Consider the following 20,903-nt stretch of genomic DNA (forward strand, 5'->3'; position numbering starts at 1 on the left):
TGCTGTAAGAATATTTTAGGACGATTTTCCCAAAAAAGTTAAGAATATCCACGATGACATGGATTTACACCATTCTTATAAAAGAAGCGTGTATTATATCTTTAACATACGCATTTTTGAACCATATGAAGTAGCTGGAAGTAGTTGAAAATTGTTATATTTTGAATGATTGGCTTTGTATTTCAATAAATCATTCTTTCAAAATTGTTCACTAGAAAGTTTTAAAGAGTTTTGAGGATTTTAAGAAGGACTCTACTAATTTTCATAGCTCTTTTTCCCTTTAGAAAACATGTATGTTTATGAAGGACAGGATTACTCCAATATCGCTTCTGAACAAGATAAAAATACCTTCGAAAACTTTGTGAAAAGTATGTATAATTATTAAAGATTACATGGTATTGGAAATGATCTTTCACCTCATCTAGTCCATCTTTCCGTGAACAGTTACTTAGATTAAAAAATTGGAAAAACATTAAACTTTTAATAGTTCATTGCAGATCAACCATTTTTTTACAAGCAGCAAATGTGATTATTCAAAACGGTGTTGTGTTATAACCTAAAACAAAAGGAAAACTACATTGGATCCTATTATTGTTATTGTCTTCACCAAATCAAAGCTTTCGTCCCAACATAGATAAAAAAACTTCATAGTTGTCTGTTAATCTAGGGCTGCGTAGTAATCAAGGTCTGCTTGGATTATTAATATCAGAAACATTCCTCCTGTATGTGCTGACGTGAAGTTGTCGTCACAGCTTTTTGATTTTTTTTACAATTTTTTTCAGATGTAACAGATGCAATTGACACTGAGAGAAGCCTTCGCAAGAATCCAAAGGTCTTTATTCCCTAGTTTCCACAAACGATGTCCGATTGGCATAGCTAAGTCTATTCTCCTCATATATTCTGATCATTTCCAGCTTGTCGGCTGATCGCAGATCTCATGAAAACAATTGGAAGTCTGGCTGAAAATGCTAGATTTTTACGATAACCACATGAAAATAATATAGGGTTTAAAATATGACATGAAATTCTTTGCATGACTTTTTAGGTGCATACAAACTCAAAGTGAAAGTTATTCAAATGTCTACTTTTGATTTTTTTCCAGCCCACTGTTCAACCGTTGTTTGACTTACCAGCTCGTAAACGAAAAACACTGACTGAGGATGAAAAGAGAGAGTTGAAAGCTAAGGTAGCTATCACTACAGTTGATTCATAAAGGGACGTTGCAAAAAGATTCGTTTCCTGTGTATACATTATCCCGATCCCGGCATAACAAAGTCTTTGATTGGTGTTTTTTGAAAGTGGTACCCTAATGGTAGCACTACTACTCAATGCTGGTGAAAAAATGTTTGAATTAAAAATTAATTGACCCACATTGAGTATACATGGGTATATGAAAATCAGTGGTTGCCTTTCTTCGTTTTCTGTTCATCAAGGTTCCGACGTTCAAATATGATGGACATTTTTACGTGCAGTGGAGCCTCCATAAGTCGAACACACACGGGGAACACAAATTTCGAGTAATGGAGTGAGGTTTATAAGGCATTATTAACTGAAGGAACGAGAAAATTTGTTCGAGTTACAGATACATTTGAGTTATAGAGTTTCGAGTTAAAGAGACTCTACTGTATTAAAATATCATAGATTTAACAAAATTGTTTCTGTTTTTGTTTCAAATGTTTTAGCGTGAAGAAAACAAAGCAAAACGAATCAAGCTGATGGAAGAAAAACGTGCAGATAAACTGTAAGTTTATTAATGTTTTTTTAATTCTGGCGTTTTGTCCCGATTTGAGGTCTTCTTCTAGTCATGAAATACTCTATTTATAAAATTGATATTTGAAGACTCACGCAGATCATCTCAGCAACGGCTTTAAAACGAGGATGACAATCAAAATAATTTATGGAAAGGCATATTCTTCGTGATTGATCAATTTCTTCATCCGTAGCTTTGCCAGTAAAATAACATGATAGACTATTAAACAGATATTCTTTATGGTAGGAAAAAGCTACGCGAATCTCACAATTACGAATCCTGTAAAATTGAACTTCCCGACAATGATTCTGACGACAGCGAAAGTCTTTCGTCGGAAACCGAAGATTCGTCGGTAGCTACCGAAAACGAAGAAGATCGTCAAATTTCTTACGTTGTCGGTGATTTGATGGAACCAAAGAATTTGAAAAACCGAGACCGTATTATTTGTCATTGTGTCGGTAAGATATCACTTTTTTAAGCCAATGATATTTTGCTGAGGCTGAGGCGAACCGTGGTGCAGTGGTAGAGCATCCGTCTACAGCTCGCAAGGTTGTGGGTTCAATCCCCAGTCGGGTCATACCAAAGATTCTCAAAATGGTACTTGATGCCTCTCTGCTTGATGCTCAGGATAGGAATTAAGAGAAGGATCAAGGGTAAGTGGAGAAATCCAGGGAGAAAGAGTGGCACCCTCCCCTACCTTCGGGTAGCTAGCTGTCGAATGAGGAGCCTTCGGGTCGCCTCCGACTGCAGTCGCAGACTATTTTGCTGAGGCTCGGCTTGTTTTTGTTCTTGTTTTCGTTATTTTATGGAATGTCTCCGCTTGAATCGAAAATTATTATGCCTTATTGATGATTAAGCAAACGATATCACTCTAAAAACAAAACCTTTAAAATAGGCATTTGATTAGCGACCATTTCTAAAATCCGAGGATGGGTTTTTTTTTCTTAGGTTTTCGGCAAAATCGAGCCTCGTGTTCTTCTTATAAAGTTGCTCTTTTAAGAAAGGGATAAATTCTTTACCATACTTATCTACACGAGGAAATAGAATAGGAGTGTAGTTTAAATATTTTGCTATGTAATTTAGCTGTAGTTAATCTATCTAAAATATCGAGTCTACTACCACTATGTGGTTGTTGTTGTTTTTTTCGTTTGTATACCCTACTTTTGTTTTCAGATAATTCAGGAGTATGGGGCCGAGGTGGGTTGTTTACAGCCATGGAAAAAATATCATCTGTACCAAGAACACAGTACGAAATTGCATCCAAAGTCAAGGGTTAGTTCTGATTACTTTTAAAAACTACAATCGCCCCTCTATAGAGGTTTTACATATTTACATACACGTTTGAATCTGTAAAGGCAATCCTTTACGCAGATCGACTGGGCTATCCCATTTTATATCCATACAGGATGGTGGACGAACATTTCCAGGGAGTAGACTAATTAAAACAAGAAGCCCAGAGGGCGTGAAGGCCCAGCATCACGAAGGAACACTAAAGTACTTGTGAAATTTGTAAACAATACAGCGGGACGTGAAATCAAAACAAATATCACCTGATGTTATGAGTAAAATACTTAGGTAAAAAGCTATGGATAGAAACGGCATCGGCTTCAATATTCGAGAAAACCCTGGCTGGAACAAAAGGAGCTTATAATTAGATATCGATATATCGAACGAAGGTCTAGTAGCCGAGTTGTGTTAAAATTGCCGATCGTGACACGGTATGCAGCGATAAATATCATGGTAATCAGACGAAAAAATTCTTAAATCAACAAAATGAGTTTTTATTAAATTCAATTTTTATTCAAAATATTGATGTTTTCAATGCTTTGTATGTTGAGTGAGCTGAGTAAGTTAAGTTAGCTGGATAAATCAAGTGGGTCAAATAAACCAAGTGGGTCAAATAAACCAAGTAAGTGGAATAAACAGAGTCTTCTGAGTAAACCGAGTGTCCTTAGTAAACCGAGTATTCTGAGTAAACTGAATAAACCGAGTATGCTAGTATGCTAGTATTTCGATGGGGCCCTCCTTAGACGAAGAAGGGTCTTGTCTTGAAATCTAAAAAAGAAAAAAAATCATTTTAAGTCGTTTCTCAAGAAGTGGAAAATCAGAAGGAATTAAGATTTCTGTGCTAATAAACCAACTCAATTTCAATTTGCAAACCAATTTCAAGTTCAATTTGCAATTTTTGAGGGAATTCGGGAAAAACCGCATAATTAATTCCCTATAAAGGTAATTGAAATTTGCTGTACTGTAGGTTAAGTAGAAAAAAAATAAAAAAAACAACCTGGACGAGATTCCAAGTGAGATCAAATGAAAGCAACTTTGACGTCTTTGAAGAATATACGACTTTTAAGCTAAAAAGAAGAAAAAGCAAAAATTTTAAATTGAGACATAAAGAAATCAAACAGAAAATTTTGATGAAAAAATTTTTATGCTTTCCAAAGTACTGTTGAATAGTGATACATTGCACTTCCCTGCCATACTATGCACTTGCACTTTGCACTTGAACTTGCACATCAGTGGACAGAAAAAATCCGACAAGTTTACCGACTCAAATTTTCAGAATTTTCAAGAGTCGGTCGGGTGACGCAAAATGAAGATATTTGTGATTGCCGCCTAAGTATTTAATTGTTTTTTTGCCTTGGAAATAATATCAATATCCCATAACTCTTCAGAAATTCCATGGATTTTTTCCAAGCGGACAAATTCTGGAATGGCCCAATGTTACCGTGCAAATCTTTTGCGGCAGTAAAAAGGTAAAAAGGCCCAAAATGCAGATTTCCAGCTAAAAAACTTGCAAAGTTGAAAAACATATATATTATTACGTAACCCTAAAAAATTACTGGATAAGTTATATCTAGTTCTTCTTTAAAGAGTTAAATGTTAGTGCGATTGTTTTTGGCGACCTTTCCGATAAGGTGTATATTGAACGGCTAAATTCTGTGGCGGAATTTCCGATAAAGGTGTATTGAACGGCTAAATTCTGGGTAAAATTTGATTGGTTCGATGGTAATTCAGGGCATTCAGTCACATTGAATTTTGGTTGAAATCGTATTAGGCCGAGATAACAAATGATTTGTGTTCGCGTCGTCCGACCGACCCACTTTTGATCTGAAAAACCCAATTGTTTTTAGTCGGAAAGTCGGGAAATCTGTCGGATTTTTAGGTGATATTTTTCAAAGAACATTTGCAGATTTAGCGCTAGTTAGTTTTTAATCATGACATGATTCAATCTGATGACGAGAATTTTATGAATAAAACAAAGGAAATTAGGTGCAAAGTGCAAGTGCAAAGTGCAAGTGCAAAGTATGGCAGGGAAGGGCAATGTATCACTATTCGACGGTACTTTGGAAAGCATAAAAAACTTTTTCATCAAAATCTTCATTTTGCGTCACCCGACTGACTCTTGAAAATTCTGAAAATTTGAGTCGGAGAGTCGGTAAACTTGTCGGATTTTTTCTGTCCACTGATGTGTGTCAAGTTTTCTCGTAGCATTCTGCGGGTTAACTTTACCAAAAACCGAATGTTTATTTATTGTTTCTGCAATTTAAGAAAGCCGCAACGTCTAGTAAAGACTATCCGCTGCTTTTGCCGACCGACCAACTTGCTTTTCTGAAATGACGCGAAATGAAGATATTTGTGAATGCCGCCTTATGTCGTCCGGAGCGCTGAGGGGGTTAATGGAAATTTTCTGGAATGGCCCATTGTGGTGTGCGAGGAGGTGAACTTTCCAATAAAGGTGAATTGGATTTTCGAGGATTATCAGTTCAAATTGACCTCGTTGCTTCAAATTAGTTAGCTAGGTTGGTTTGGGGTGATATAATTTTTCAATTTACCTGCTATCAGGACAAGGAATACAGGTGAATAAAACATTACAAAGTTTACCTTTTTTGTATTAAAACTCAATCAAAACAACAAATGACAGAGAATGAAATACGCATAATCTGGTGTTGATGTTTGTTTGTTTGGTGTTGATCTTTATTTCAAAAAAGTTTTGTATAAACACACAACTCTGACAGGAGCAGGACCAGCAGGAGCAAAGCATGCGAATGGATGGGTCAAAATGGTTGACCTTGCTGATACAATTGTTCCGAACCGAAATGAAGTCATTCTATTGGTTAATTTTGAAACTGACGTCATTCCTAACCAATGGAACGTAGTCTAAGAAGGACGATGTTTCTAGAAAAACATCGACTACGATGCGCCGTTTACCCAAAAATAAGTTGGCACTAAATCGGCAAGCAAAAGGCACGAGGCGCGCTTTATTAAATTATAGCGCGGAAACACACACGGAAAGTTGCGAATGAAAGGCCCAGTACGCTATGAGCGCTGGGCCAATAATTTTTCCAAAACTTCTTTTGCAAATTTTGTCATTTTCCAGGGGGTATTACCACATTTCTAAAAATCTTTTTTTGCCTTAAAAAAGTTCGTCCAATTATTATAAGTATCTTAAAAAAACTCCATCTCGTCTGTGCTTCTTAGCCGAGGGACAAGAAAGGGTTTCTTGGTTACTGTATCACTTGAAAGACAAATTCCATTTCCATTCATACCTACTACTTTTCAGATCTTGAAACTGGAGATGTTCATTTGATTAAGTTCAAAGAAGCAACAAAGACCGATCCATCTATCTACGTAAGTACTCTTGGGTTCCAAATAAACGGGCCCTCCACTTGTTAATTTTTCGAAAATTTTCCAACCCCCCTGACCTTAATAGGACCCCCCCCCCCCCGTCTATTAATTTTTAAGACTAAATATTTTCAGTTGGCAAAAAAAAAGTCCCCTTATTTTGCTCCAAAAAGCCTGATTTTAGCCTATATTTACCTCATTTTTGGGTTTTCAGAAGTACAATTTCCCACCCCCCCCCCCCCGGCAATTAGGTCCCCCCTTTTATTAAAATTTCAAAAATATTTCGAAAATTTTCCAACCCTTCCCCGTTTATTCGAACCCCCCGTTTCTGTAAAATTTCTTTTTGAACAATGATCACCACACATCTAAGTATTCAGGACAATTTTTTGTCAATAATTCATATAATCAGTCATACAGGGAGCAGTGGTCAATGGGCTATTCCAGAAAATAAATTTACCACCGTGAAGAGGACGTCATTTTTGCAAGCCCTGGATTTTTGCCAAAATATTCATGACCCCCTGGATTCTAAAGCCAATTTTTGAGCTACCACCTTAGATTTTACCGAAAATTCAGGGACACATTTTTAACACATTTTGATTGACCCCATGGATTTTCTTTGTTGTTTTTTTACCCCCTGGATTTTTCAAATTTCCAGACCCAGACGTCACACCTCCTCAACGGAGGGGGTACGGATGATTTCTGGAATAGCCCAATAGAAGTGTCTTGCCTTTTTTAGCAAGAAGATAACATGCAAAAGTCCTAACTCCGAATCAATGGTCGTAGCCTAGCCACTTTATAACAGCTTTTTTAAGAATAGGAGACCGGATTTTTGTCTAATTCGGACTGAAACTTTTTTTAGTCTCTATATTTGGGTAAGTCAAGATGACGTCATTTTTCACCTTTGAAATACCCAAAAAAATAATACAGTGGAGTCTTTAACTCGAACCTCTATATCTCGAATGTTTCCTTAACTCGAACAATTTTTATGGATCCTTTCAATTAATTACGCCTTTTTAAACCTTACTCTCTATAACACAAAATTTATTAACTCGAACAAGTTTGAGTTCCCCGTGCGCGTTTTAGTTATGATGGAGAATCAAAATTTTGCGAAACAGGGGTCAAATTCCGGCCCGGGTGTTCGGGCGGGTGAAAAATTTTGATGTTAACTAACGCACATCATGTCAAGAATTTGTTGGTTTGCTTTTGCAGGTGGCACTAATAGTAGCGCACACCCGTGATAAAAACAATCGACTTTCACCGATATTGATGTCTTCGTTATCTGAAGCTCTAGAGAAATTATACCATGTTGCCAAGACGACAGGAGGTAGGTTTACTTATAACTTTTATTCGGTGTTGACCCTGGTACTGTCGAGTTCGTTCACAGCGTACGATTGATAATTATAGTCAACTTAACTTAACTTCTAAAAGGCCACCATTTTTAACATATTTCATATCGTTTGATTACACAAAGAACTTTTATACATAAGACAACAACTTTTTTCTCTTTCGCCGTGCCGCGCGAAGATGAATGTTGTGAAATTTTATTTTATACTGCTTTGTCATCATAGAGGCGCGCCTTCTTTCTATATCTAGACTCGAGTAGCAGGGCATGCTTACTTATGACCACTCCTGATGCCGGACTTTGGTCTTCATCTATCCGCACTCCATTAATTTCTCAATTTTCTTTATGTTCACTGCCGGTTGTCAATAGTCTATTTGTCGATTTGGTATTTTTGGTTTTTTAAAAGCTTTTTCATTTTATTGAGTTTGTTTTGTTGCTGTCCTGTTTTCGGTCTGCCGCTTTTGTCCTTGTCATGTTGAGTTGCTGATATGATTTCTTTTTTGGTTTGAATGTTTTTGACTTTTAGCTTAACATGCGTTGTTTCTGAATTTTAATTAGCTTTTTTCAGATATATCGTAAAAAAATACTTTTAACAACTTAAAACAACATCATTGAGCTCAGACCTTGCCATACTCCCATTAAAATAATGTGTACGTTCGTCCTAATGAGGTCCGCCGGGGTGGGTTGGAACCAAATCGAAAAAATAGCGGGCTCCGCTATGGCTGAAATGAGTTTAGTCTCGGAAATAATAGAAAGAAACTGATCCATTTTCTAGAATGTATGTATGTGTATTACAAAAAAAACCAAAGAATATAAAAAATTAAATTACTAATTATCTATAAACTGTCATAAATATATGATACCACGATGATAATTAGCAACATCAGCAATACACGGTCCTGACCTCTCCAATGTCCTTGTTGGAGAATTATTAACACATTCGTTCGTTTTATGTTACACCATAGATAGGAGTCACCACTCTCTATAGTCAAACTCGTAAAAACTTATCATCACTTTGACAAAAGATATACGAAAAAAGCTTGCCAGACTCGAGTTTAGGAGAGTCAATGAAGGTAAAAGTTCTCAAAATGTTTGCATCGATGCGTTCACAAAATACAAGAAGGACCTCATCTTACCCCCAGTAAACTCCAACCGAACCCTATTAAAGCGTTAGTGTGTTAATGATCCTATTTATTTTTTTTCGATTTAAACATCACTGTCATTACTAGAACATTTTGCTTATTTCAAAGTATATTAATGACACATTTCTCATTCGATAATCTAATGCCCATAATTCTTCCTTAGATAGCCTTTCGTTAGTTTCCTCACCACATAAGATCTTCAACCTGCTTCAAATAATCTATCAGTCACGAATGATCCACTGATATTTTGATGTTTCATAAATTAATCAAATACGTCTTACTTTTTATACAGTACATTCTCTAATTCGACGTTCTACTATTCGAAACGCTTCATTATTCAATAGTATTGTAAGTCACCGCCATCAAGTTAGAATCTCGTAAACGACACTGATGAAAATCCAATTCCTCTTGAAAATTGAATTAGAGAGCGTCAAATATTGTTGATTTTTCTTTACGGTCATAAATTCGCACGGCAACATACGTAATTATATCGGTATAACGGATACAAATTGTCATGGTTATGTACGAACTGAAAATTCTTTAAAAATTCATTTTCCTTGCATTTGATGTTGGTTTTGAGGAAAAATTTTAGGAAACCGATGATGTGAGGTGAATTCCATTTTGAATGATCGTTTCGACATGTCCATTTGATTTCGACGTCGTTGATGTTTGTGTCCGGTTGTGAGGCTTCAAGCTCATTCTCTGGTGTTCGTTTTGTGATGTTTTCCTACAATGAATTACAAAATATGATTTTCGGTATATACCTTTTCGACCGTGGCCTCCACAATTGCCGCGCGGGCATTTTTTTTCTTTTTCGTTTTACCACCCTAAACTCGATCCGATCCTTTTTTACTCCTTTTTCTCTTGTCTATAGGTGCGAAAGAAAAGACTGGGACTGTTTTAGAGTGGTAAAACGGACAAAGAAATGCCCGCGCGGTAATTGGTGGCTACGGTCGAAAAGGTGTATTTTAAAGTTTTTCCGAATTTAATATTCGGATAATGATTTCGATTTCAGTACCTTTTCCCCACTTTATTTCATTGCATATTTCGATTTATGGAAAGATTCAGTGGCTTCTAGGCTTTTTAAGTTTTTGGATCCTTAGATCCTAAAAGGTCGTGTTTCGCTTAAAATTTTGTACAAAATTCCCCTTTTTTATCAAATATTACTTCCATTAAAGATAAGTTTAAATTGCTTCATTAGGACAAAATAACCTTAGAGGGGATTTGCCAATGTTTATGGTTATAACACAGTTTTACCTTTTAAATGTTAATTTAATGTTGGTTAAAGAAAATTAAAATGGCTTATTACTTAGTACCATATAACCTCCTCCATAAGAAAGAGGTTAATAACTTATACTAAGATAAAGTTTCCATCGTTTTCCCTTCAAAATAGTAAAGTATTTAAGTTTTGAAAGACTAGACATGATTTTGAGGCTGTCGCTATTACTATGGAAGGATTTGAAATACTTTTTTCCTTCGTTCTTCAATTTCTCTCCAGTCAATTTCATTTCATTCATTCCATTACTTTTCACGAATTTTAGAAGAAGGAATTTGAAAATAATTTTACCTCAAGACTTTGATTTAGCTTGCGATTTAGAATCTTCCCAATCAACTTCTCTAGATGTCGGTTGAATATCTTTTGACCAATGAGTTTGTTAATGATCTTCTCCTCTAAGTCCGCTCTTGGATCCACTGTGGTATGAGTCATCTCTGATGTTTTGTTGAACCCCTTTTGTTCAGTTTGGCCTGGTATCGGATCCACTGTGGTATGAGTCATCTCTGTGGTTTTGGAGAACCACTTTAGTTCAGTTTGCCCTGGTGTCGTTTGTGGAACTTGTCCAGACAAAGTTATTTCACCTGGTGTTGTTTTCGTTTTACGTGTTGTTGTAGAAATTTTGTCAAAATCTCCGTTAGGTTTGTCTATTAATCCTCCTGCAATTTTGCCAGCACTGTTAGATGGTTTTTTGGTTGATATCCCAATGACAGTGGAAGGTCCTGTGTTAACTTCAGATGATTGTAAACTCATAGATGATTTTTCAGTGGGTGTTATTGATGGCTTGGAAATATTGATTTCTTCAGTGCTCTGAAGAGATTTCGACGTTTGATGAGATTTAATTGTTTTCAATGAAAGTGTGGTGGGTGTTGCCGGTTGTGCCATTGTTTCAGAAAATGACGAGCCAGAAATTTCACCAATTCCTTTGTCTTTAACCGCTCCAATTTTGTCAATTTTGTTTTGATTATTGGGTGGTACGATAGTTTTTAGAATCTTGTTCTGCTCAGATTTGGTTGATTTTACATCTAATGAGACGGTCGGCATGGTGTTTCTTATGGATAAATCTACTAGAACTGATGTATAAGGAATTGAATTTGAAGATTTACTGAGAGTGGTACTTGAGCCATCCTTAGTTAACACGTGGCTTGTTTCGCCCTTCCACTTAGAAATACTGCTAGAGATTGGAGTGGCTTGAAAGCTAGATGGTTCTATAGACGGTCTCCGTTCTTTGGAAGATTTTAAATGGTTGATACTTGGATTCTCAAGTGGCATAGTTTTAGAGCTAGATGATTGAATTGGTAATCTGATTTCTTTAGTTGATTGTGAAAGATTGATGCTTGAACTTCTAGTGGAAATGGTTTGTGAGCTTGATGATTCTATATGCATGCTTCTCTCTTCAGATGATTGTAAAATATTGATACTCAAACTTTCAATTGGAGTGGTTTGATAGCTAGATGACTCCATTGAGGGACCTCTCCGTTCAGAAGATTGTAAAATGTCGATACTTGAAATGGTGTTAACACTTGATGATCCAATAGACGGTCTGATTTCTTGAGATGATTGTATGAGATTGATGCTTGAACTTTCAACTGAAGTGATTTGGGAACTTGATGACTCCATTGCAGAACTCCTTTTCAAAGATGACTGAAGAAGATTAATGCTTGAGCTTTCAATGGATTTGGTCAGAGAGCTTGATGATTCCTTTGGTAAACCTCTCTCTTCAGATGATTGCAGAAGACTTATGCTTGAAATATCAATTTGAGTGCTTTGAGAACTTGATGATTCCATCGAGGAACTTCTTCCCATTAATGATTGGAGTTGATAGATGCCCGAACTCTCAATTTGAGTGGTTTCGATGCTTGACGTTTCCATCGGTAAACTTCCCTCTTCAGATGATTGAAGAATATAGATGCTTGAACTTTCAATTGGAGTGGTTTGACAACTTGATGACTCCATTGAGGAACTCCTTTTCACTGATGATTGGAGAAGATAGATGTTCGAACTTTCAATCAGAGTGGATGGAAAGTTAGACGATTTTATTGAGAGACCTCTTCCCACAGATGATCGGATATTAATGCTTGAGCTTTCAATTGGAGTGGTTTGAGAGCTAGATAATTCCATTGACGGACTCCGTTCTTTGGAAGATTGTAAAAAGTCGATACTTGAACTTGTAATTGAAATGGTGTTAAAACTTGATGATCCAATAGGCAATCTGATTTCTTGAGATGATTGGAGAAGATTGATGCTTGAACTTTCAATTGGAGTGGTTTGAGAACTTGATGATTCCATCGAGGAACTTCTTTCCACAGATGATTGGAGAAAATTGCCGTTCGAGCTTTCAGCTGTAGTTGTTTGAGAGCTTGATGCTTCCATTGAGGAACTTCTCCGTTCAGATGATTGTAAAGTTTGAATGCTTGAACTTTTAGTGGAAATGGTTTGTGAGCTTGATAATTCGATTTGCAAGGTTCTCTTTTGAGAGAAATATAGAATATTGATTTTTGAGCTTTCAATTGGAATAGTTTGAGAGCTTAATGATTCATTTGGCAAACTTTTCTCTTGCATAAGGTTGATACTTTCGATGGGAATGGTTCGAGAGCTCGATGATATTGTTGTAAAGCTGCTTTGTTCAGATGATTGGAGAAGATTGAATCTTGAGCTTTCAGAAATGGTTTGAGAGCTTGCTGATTCCTTTGGTAAACTCATCTCTTCAGATGGTCGCAGAGGATTGATGCTCGAGCTTTCAATTGGAGTGACTGATGATTCTATTACCAAACGTTCTTCTTCAGACGATTGTAGAGAATTGATGCTTGAACTTCTAATAGGAATGGTTTTCAAGCTTGATGATTCGGTAACCGGAAAAGTCGTTTCTACGGTTTCTTGTAATAGACTGATGCTTGAACTTTCAACTGGGGTGGTTTCGGAACTTGATGATTCCATTGCAGAACTTGTTTGATTAGATGATTTGAGAAGATTGACGTTCGAACTTTCAATTTGAGTGGTTTTATGACTGGATAAGTCCACTGAGGAACTTCTTTTCACAGATAAATGTAGAAGATTGATGCCCGAACTTTCAATCGAAGTTGTTTGAGGGCTAGATAATTCCACTGACGAACTTCTCTCCCAAGATGATTTGAGAGGATGAATGCTTGAGCTTTCAATTGGAGTGGTTCGAGAGTTAGAAGACTCAATTGAGGAACTTCTTTTCGTAGATGTTAGAGGAAGATTGATGCTTGAGCTTTCAATTGAAATGGTTTCGTAGCTTGTCGGCACACTTCTCTTCTGGGATAGAATACTAATTTTTGAGCTTTCAATTGGAATAGTTTGAGAGCTTAATGATTCATTTGGCAAACTTCTCTCTTCAGATGATTGCATAAGGTTGATACTTTCAATGGTAGTGGTTCGATAGCTCGATGATATTGTTGTAAAGCTGCTTTGTGCAGATGATTGGAGAAGATTGAATCTTGAGCTTTCAGAAATGGTTTGAGAGCTTGGTGCGTAAGCTTTAGAAGGTTCAATATTGCTGTATTGTGTAATATCATTGTTCTGCTTGAGCTGTACGGATTGTTGTTGCTGAACCGACCATCCCTCGATGGAAATGCTTGGCTGAACTGAAATCTCAGTTTCGGCGATTTCGGTCTGAGCATTTGTTACACTGATGATCGACGGTACTGCTTTTTCATCGCGAGAAGTGATTTGCACAATTTCAGATTGTAGTATAATTTTATTGTCTTTGATTCCGGCTGCAATAAAGTCGCCATTACTTTTGTGCGTTGTTGTGGTTTTGGCAGGTGGTTTAGAAGTAGGTTTCCAAGTTGGTTTTGGTGTAACACCACCAATAACGAGTGGGTTAACTTGTTTTGATCCTTCGAAAATTTTGAATTTCTTTTCGGTGTTTTTTTGTGGTTTTGTGACTAAAGTTGGTTTCATTGTCGAGGACGTCACGTGATTTTCCTCTTGTGTGTGATTATGATTTTCCAAATACTTTATTATATTTTGAATGATTTTTTGAGCTGGTGAGCCTTCACTCATGTTTAAAGAAGTAGCACCTTTCATGATTTCTGATAACTTCATGTAAAGGTGTATTAACTCGTGAGGAATGTGTCGTGATTTTCGATTTTGGGAAGACTGTTTCTCCCTTGTTTCCTCGCTTTGCACAAATCGTTTGTTTCTGGTGTGAATAGTTGAGCCAAGGTGACTGCGCTTACCTAAAATATGAAGAATATTAACTAAATATTGAAGAATATGACTTTTGTTACCTTTTGTTCTTTGTTTGAAGTTTTTCCGTACCCCCCCCCTGTTGAGGAAATCCATTTTTTAAGTTTCACAGCCCCCTGGGTGTCTAGCTTAAAGATAAAGACCTGGATATCCAGGGCTGAGGATATCCATGCATTTTGTCCTTATACCCCTTGATATCCATGCATTCTGTCCTGTTGTCCTTTTTGTCTTATATCTTCTTCCTACCCCCTGGATATTCGATATCTTCAACAGGGGGGGCACGGAATATTTCTGGAAAAGCCCAATGTACTTTATCTGGATAAATTTGGATGAATTTTAAGTATTTTGATTCTTTTTTTTTCTGGTAAGAAGTCACGGTATTCGTAACAGGAAATATAGTGACTGTGTAGGAAACAATATGACACATAATGGGTTGACAATTGAAGAAGTAATACGATGTTGCAATGTTAATAGTCGAACGTGCGGATTCTTATAAGCTCGAATACCTATATTATGATTGCTCACCAAAACTTAAAACTACACATTAACTTTATAATATCGCAACTCAGTGTATCGACAGGAGTCGTTTATAGTTCAATAAATGCAGTAATATGGATGTTATATGATAATAGATAGTTGTAACGGGATAATATCAGTTTTTATATATTTTTTTAAGTTTCGTTTTTATCGAATAATCGTCAGCTATCAAATGACTATTGTTTTCTGAATTAGTCGTCTAGCATTGTTGTTTCGACTGGGTAAAATGTCTTAGACACACTTACTTCTTCCTCGATTGTACTTTGTGCTTTTGATCGCATCCACAATGACAACAATTATGATTGACAACATCAATGAAAACAAGATCATCAACACAAGCTTTGCTAAACCTCTCCACTTCTTTTCATAATGTTCTTCACGTGCTAACGATTCGTGATTTATGTCTTCTTCTTCGCCTTCTTCTTCTTCACTTTCATTTTCATTGTTGTTCAAAACGAAAGCGAAAGTGTCCGGTAAATCAATACTGGTGTCCAGTGATAAGAATTCGTCATCATCGTTTAAATTTTGTTCTAAGGGAGCACTGGGCTGACTGTAAAAAAGATAGTAATATTTAAAGTCATTCGCTTTAAGAGTGCACTAATCTTTGTTTTGCTTGCCATTTTTCATTGAATGCTTTCAATTCTAACATATAGTGTTAATAAGATAATTCAGAGCACTTTAATTTCTCCGAAAGATATGTTAAAAAACTTTGGAAAATGAAGATGAAGATGAAGATGAAAAGAAGAAGAAAAATATAATATTTTTACTATAAATTTCAGTTTTTGTACAGAAGTACAAAATTCATTAAATATGAACACTCAGCCCTGGAAAAGCTTCCGGTAGTAAAATAAAAAATGAAGAATTACCTCATTTTTGCTTGCCTAGCATAATCAACCGTCTAAACAATGTATTTTATGAACCCTTCGTTCGACTACCACGTTGAAAATCTCTTCTTAGACGATCAGTGTCGTGCTTCTTTTTAAAAATCAAGATGCGCATGTATGTATTCGTATTGAGGAAATAAATCAAATCTTTATTAAAATTTCATAAAGAACCATCTATACAATACTATTGAATGATTTTTGAAAACATGGCATTGAACCCTTTGGACTTTTTTATTTTGTATGCATGTCTTCATTGCCGTTTTTTCTCTATGGTCAATACATTCTTGAATGGAAATAATGAACCCATACATCGTCTTTTCTTTGATTTTCATATGATGCATGTATGAATATTGATTTTCATGAAAAATTCAAATGTTGCGAGTCCAAAAGATATATTTTACAAAAGAAAACCAATCGTCTTCACAAAATACCTATATTTTCAAAACACGTTTCCAGTATATTTTTTTTACAAGCAGTTCCAATTTTCGGGTCAGACCTGGGGTTGCTTAGCATGCTAACTTATTTTCTTAAAAATTTTCTTCAACCATCCTTGATATAAAAGCATATTTATGCTTAATGGGCCCGGGGGGGGGGCAGCTGGGCAAAAGGACCGGCGGGTATGTGCGGGTCCTAAGGGTACCTTTTCCAATATGTTTAAAATGCACTGTAAGGGTAGAAATTTCAGAAAATTCTTGAAAAACCTAGATATTTTGACCAAAAATGCTAGAATTTTGACCATTTTTTTCACGAAAGGGATCGAAAATTTGGGGGAAAATGCACTCTAAGGGTATGATTTTCACTGATTTTTGCTGCACTGTAAGAGTGCTATTTTAAAAGCCAATTTTTGGCCCGCACATACCGTCAGTCCGCAAACCCAGTGCCCCCCTGGGTTATTGGGTCAAGGGCATGGCGTTCTAAATCTAGAACGCCATGGTCAATGGCTATCATTTGGATCATCATTTGCCATGCTTAGATTATCTAAAAAGATTTTACTTTGCGAGATAGTGAAAAAATCGACTAATTTGAGGGCTCGAGCCTTAACCATCCTGTTGATTATAAGAAAAGTACTTTTAAATTCACATGCTATCAAGTAATCATTAAAAAACGTCATTACTATTTCGAATTTTCAATCCACAGTCATCCATTTCAAATTATTCTATACTAACCTTTTTTATTGTCCGTGAAAAAAAACGGAGTTCCCTTTTTTGTCAGAAAGAAATGTCTGAAGATGAAGAATTATCATACCTGTCCAGAAGAAGTTTGGGATTTGAAAAAAATAATCCTGAATTTGGTCTGAAGGGTCTAGATAATTCTACAGTGAAGTCACAATAACTTGAACACGTTCGGGGAAAGCAAGTTCGTTCGAATTATGGAAATTTCGTGTTATGGAGATTGGTGGTATAAAAGGCATTGTTAATCGAAGGGACTAGAAAAATTGTTTCATTTGAGTAGATATTCGATTTATAGAGGTTTTACTGTATTTACTTTTCTTCGCAATTTTAGCCAGTATCCATTTCCCTCGAATTGGTTACAACACCCCCAAGTTCAATTGGTACGGAACCGAGAAATTGATCAAGAAGATGTTAGCCCAAAGGGGAATCAAAACACTTGTGTAAGAATTATTCATTACTCTCTCTAGCTCTTGCCCTTTTTTGCTAAATGCCAGGACAAACCAATCCAACATTTTCATCCAACATTATTTTCCAGTGTTAGATGAAATGTTGGATGAAAAACTAAATGAAGTCGAAGAGTCTTTGATCTTGCCGAAAATGTTGGATCAAATGTTTTTTGGTGAACAAACTTCATCCAAGACATTTTTTTTCTTTTTTCTTTTTTGAATTTTCCGGGTTTTTTTTATTTTAACTTAAGATTTTTGGTAAGATCTACATGCAAATGCTAACTCAGACTTTGATCATCGGTAGAAGACGGTAAAAACAGGCAAATCCAAAAACTTAGGAGTTAAAAAACTTGGTTAGGTCAGTTGTCGTGTTGATATAGCACCCTAAATGCTGGACAAGTGTTTAGACTTGATGAAGCCGAAAATCTTCACAAATCCTTAACTGTCCGCCATATATGTATTTACTTTTTTAAAGGCTTCCACCTAATAGGTTTTATATATTCTTGACAAAAACGTAATCGTAGTTCTGTTAGCGCTCGCGATCGAATCGTGTCCATTAATAAAATCAAAAAGTGTTGTAAGTGGGTTTGGGTGCGAGATTGTATTCCTGAATCGGAAAATTGGCAGGGTTTGAGGCATCTTTGACATTTTGCTTTTTCAATTTAGATACTATTACCGTAGAAGAGGTCATAACAACAAACCGTCGACGTCAGCAAGTTCTCAACAGCAAGCAACCACCACATCTACAATTGCTTCAGAAAGAACGGGTATATTATAATCGTTCAATCGAATGAATTCGAAAAGAAAACTTTATAATCCTTTTGTTAAGGAGGATGATCTTCTCCGAATCGCTGTTCCAAATCTGACTTTTTAACAAAATACCATAGAACATTAGGTTTCGGCTATGGCGTTCAAAATTATGAATCTAGAACGCCTTGGTTTATTTATCAAGGCCTGAAATTCAAAATTAATAATTAACAATCCTACTGAGTCCTAGTCTGCTTAAAAGCACTTTCTTTTTTGCTAATAATTGATCCAAAAAATAATATTCAAAATAGGTATAGCCTGATATCTTAAAAAGATAAGAGTGTCTAGTCTAAACATTACAATATCATAAACGTACTGGAAATTACCAAATTTCCTTTCCTTTAGATCCATCAGAACAATATATTTCGACCTTGTCAGACACCAGCTCCAAAGAGACTTCCCCGACAGCCGAAAATAACAGTCCGGAGTCTAATGTAGACTTAGCTGAAATTTTCCAAAACTGCACAATGTATTTTCACGATTTCAAAGACAGTGCTGAGCTGAAAAAACTTTCGCGTTACGTCATCGCGTATGACGGAGACGTGGACAAAACAATGACATCATATACTACGCATATCATTACGTCAATTACGTCAGGTGACGTCATCGATAGTAACGATTTGAAAAATTTCAAAGAAACAGGTCTTCCAGTAGTATCTAAAGATTGGATCTCGGAATGCGTGCGAAAAGGAAATTTAGTTGATGTTAAAGATTTTGTTGTCGACCTTTCGTCGTCCGAAAGTTGATGTTGCAAATTATACAAAGAATAAATGAAACACGCTACTTGATTGCAAATGAGAAATTTACCATTAATTTATCCTAATTTATTCGAAATAAGTCATCATTTAAAATGTCCTATGAATCCTAGAAACTATAAGTTAATATAATACTATTAAAGAAATGTGTATTTTTTATAACAACTTAGTTGAGCGATAAGTAAATCTTCTATTTTGACCAGGCCGAAAAAAGACATTCGAGTGAATGCAGGTCCTTATGGGGGGAGTATTAGAAAATGTCAGAAAATGTAATTAACTTATTTTTCGTTCTTTCAGATTAATAAATAATAATTAACGATGAAAAGAATCATTTCAAACGTGTTTACAAAAAAGAGGTAAAAATTGCTACATATTTTTTCACAAAATGTAATTATATCAAACTATGTTGATGCTGTTGATATATTCAAACTATGAAAATCGTCGCTACAACCAACAATAAAAAAGATTAGAATACTAAAATACTAGAGCTCGTTACTGAAATACTAGATTAGTTTGGAGCGTTTCACCTTGGAAAATAACACTTCTCTTTATCGAGACCCTTTAGACCTAGAACTTAACAATAATAAGCCTGAGAAAATTGAAACATTAAAGTCACAAAAAATTAAGAATTGTAAGTAGGAGTGGATTTAAATAAGTTTTGATCTTGTTTCACCAGCGGCTCATTAATTTTTGGTATTCTTTTTCCCAAGGTTGTTCTTCACGATTGTAATCAATTGCAAACAACGATCCAATGGTCAAGGCGAAATGGATGGGCGGTAAAATAGCAAGGGCGCCCACCCACCATAAACCAATAGCGCAAACAATGAAAGTGACAGGTTGGAATAGCACAATAAACAAGAAGATTTTCGCCCAATCACGTTGGTCGGCCTTTGGTTTTCGGTGAAGGGTGGCACCTAGCCATTCAATGAGATATGGTGACAGTAATATCATCCACAATGAAACAACAGCTCCAAGAATGTAGATAATACATAATGTGATCTGCCAATCTTCACCAAGAACGATATCTCCGTCTGCCATCTTTGTTTGGTGATGTTGCTATTGGATATGCGCAAGATTTCTTCTGGTTGGATAGTCCGACAAAAAGCTTTGTCTGCTTTCGATTTCTTTGTTTTGATACTCTTTCCAAATGATAAAGTTATTATTAGTCTTGCAAAGCCACTAGTCCTGTCAAATTGTTATTTCGAATGAAATATTTTTCTTGGTGACCTCAGATAATAAAATATGTAAGATTTCCTCAAAATTTAACTTCGTTGTGTCAAAATATCGACAAAATTTGAAACATCAAACTCGTCAAAACATTGACATTTTCGAATTTGACCAAAAAAGTATATTTTTTCATATTTTTATTATTCCATTTCTTCAAAATGAATCAGAAAATGAACTATTTTCTTCAATATTATATGAATTATTCAGTGGTTTTAAGAATTCGCATGACGAATGACCTATTGATTAATAAACTATGCTGAATATGTTTTTTATTGATTCAATATATTCAGTCATTTTTTTTCACATAAGTTCGGCCAGGTTTGGCTACAATCAGCGCCATGATATTTGGCACAAAAAGGGGAATTCAATTAGAAACTTTAAGACCGCGAGTATTTTGTAAGTGGCTTTAAAGTACGGTTGGAAAGTAGAGTTTTAATTCTGAATTTTAACATTAGAAGATCTCAGGATCTAAAATGTTCCAATGTGGCTGTGAATATAGCTTTGAAGCCACTTAACCCCTCCCAAATCGAAAAATCCAATGATACGAAGTGGAAATACTAAAATTGTCATCCGCGCCCGAGCTTTAAATTCTGAAAAACGTTAAAATACCCAAAATTGTCAATACATTGCTGCTGGTTGTAGGTTTGACACGAAGGAAAGTTCTATTACAAGCTTTTTCTAAGAACAAATAAATTTTGGCTAAATCTTTAGTCTGTTCTTATCTTTC

The 20,903-nt window shown here is 35.8% G+C and overlaps 2 protein-coding genes across 2 annotated transcripts in view; one reads left to right on the forward strand and one right to left on the reverse strand.

Moving 5' to 3' along the window:
* LOC136801144 (chromodomain-helicase-DNA-binding protein 1-like) overlaps window positions 1–19,081 on the forward strand; it is a 48,381-nt gene extending 29,300 nt beyond the window's left edge. Inside the window, exons 22-32 of the mRNA XM_067057767.1 lie at window positions 285–368; window positions 783–832; window positions 1,103–1,186; window positions 1,683–1,741; window positions 1,997–2,208; window positions 2,924–3,022; window positions 6,315–6,382; window positions 7,586–7,700; window positions 17,273–17,381; window positions 18,054–18,154; window positions 18,540–19,081. Coding sequence (XP_066913868.1) covers window positions 285–368; window positions 783–832; window positions 1,103–1,186; window positions 1,683–1,741; window positions 1,997–2,208; window positions 2,924–3,022; window positions 6,315–6,382; window positions 7,586–7,700; window positions 17,273–17,381; window positions 18,054–18,154; window positions 18,540–18,940 — 1,382 coding nt within the window. The 3' untranslated portion in view covers window positions 18,941–19,081. The remainder of the gene's footprint in view (window positions 1–284; window positions 369–782; window positions 833–1,102; window positions 1,187–1,682; window positions 1,742–1,996; window positions 2,209–2,923; window positions 3,023–6,314; window positions 6,383–7,585; window positions 7,701–17,272; window positions 17,382–18,053; window positions 18,155–18,539) is intronic.
* LOC136801088 (uncharacterized) lies at window positions 9,194–15,811 on the reverse strand. Its single transcript, XM_067057718.1, has 5 exons — window positions 15,752–15,811; window positions 15,131–15,435; window positions 10,428–14,338; window positions 9,458–9,587; window positions 9,194–9,267 (listed from the first exon to the last, which is right to left on the reverse strand). Exons 1-5 carry the CDS (start codon window positions 15,754–15,756, stop codon window positions 9,194–9,196), a joined length of 4,425 nt encoding a protein of 1,474 aa, XP_066913819.1. The 5' UTR covers window positions 15,757–15,811.
* Window positions 19,082–20,903: the final 1,822 nt, after the last annotated feature.

This window comes from Clytia hemisphaerica, unplaced genomic scaffold (assembly GCF_902728285.1).
Source record: "Clytia hemisphaerica strain Z4C2 unplaced genomic scaffold, Clytia hemisphaerica genome assembly, whole genome shotgun sequence".
In the NCBI taxonomy this organism is placed as follows: domain Eukaryota; kingdom Metazoa; phylum Cnidaria; class Hydrozoa; order Leptothecata; family Clytiidae; genus Clytia; species Clytia hemisphaerica.

Coding starts and splice junctions, on each gene's coding strand:
- LOC136801088 (XM_067057718.1), bottom strand. Junction 14,339..15,130: donor AAAGTACAATCGAGGAAGAA/GTAAGTGTGTCT, acceptor TTCATATTTTAG/GTAAGCGCAGTCACCTTGGC. Junction 9,588..10,427: donor AGCTAAATCAAAGTCTTGAG/GTAAAATTATTT, acceptor AATTCATTGTAG/GAAAACATCACAAAACGAAC.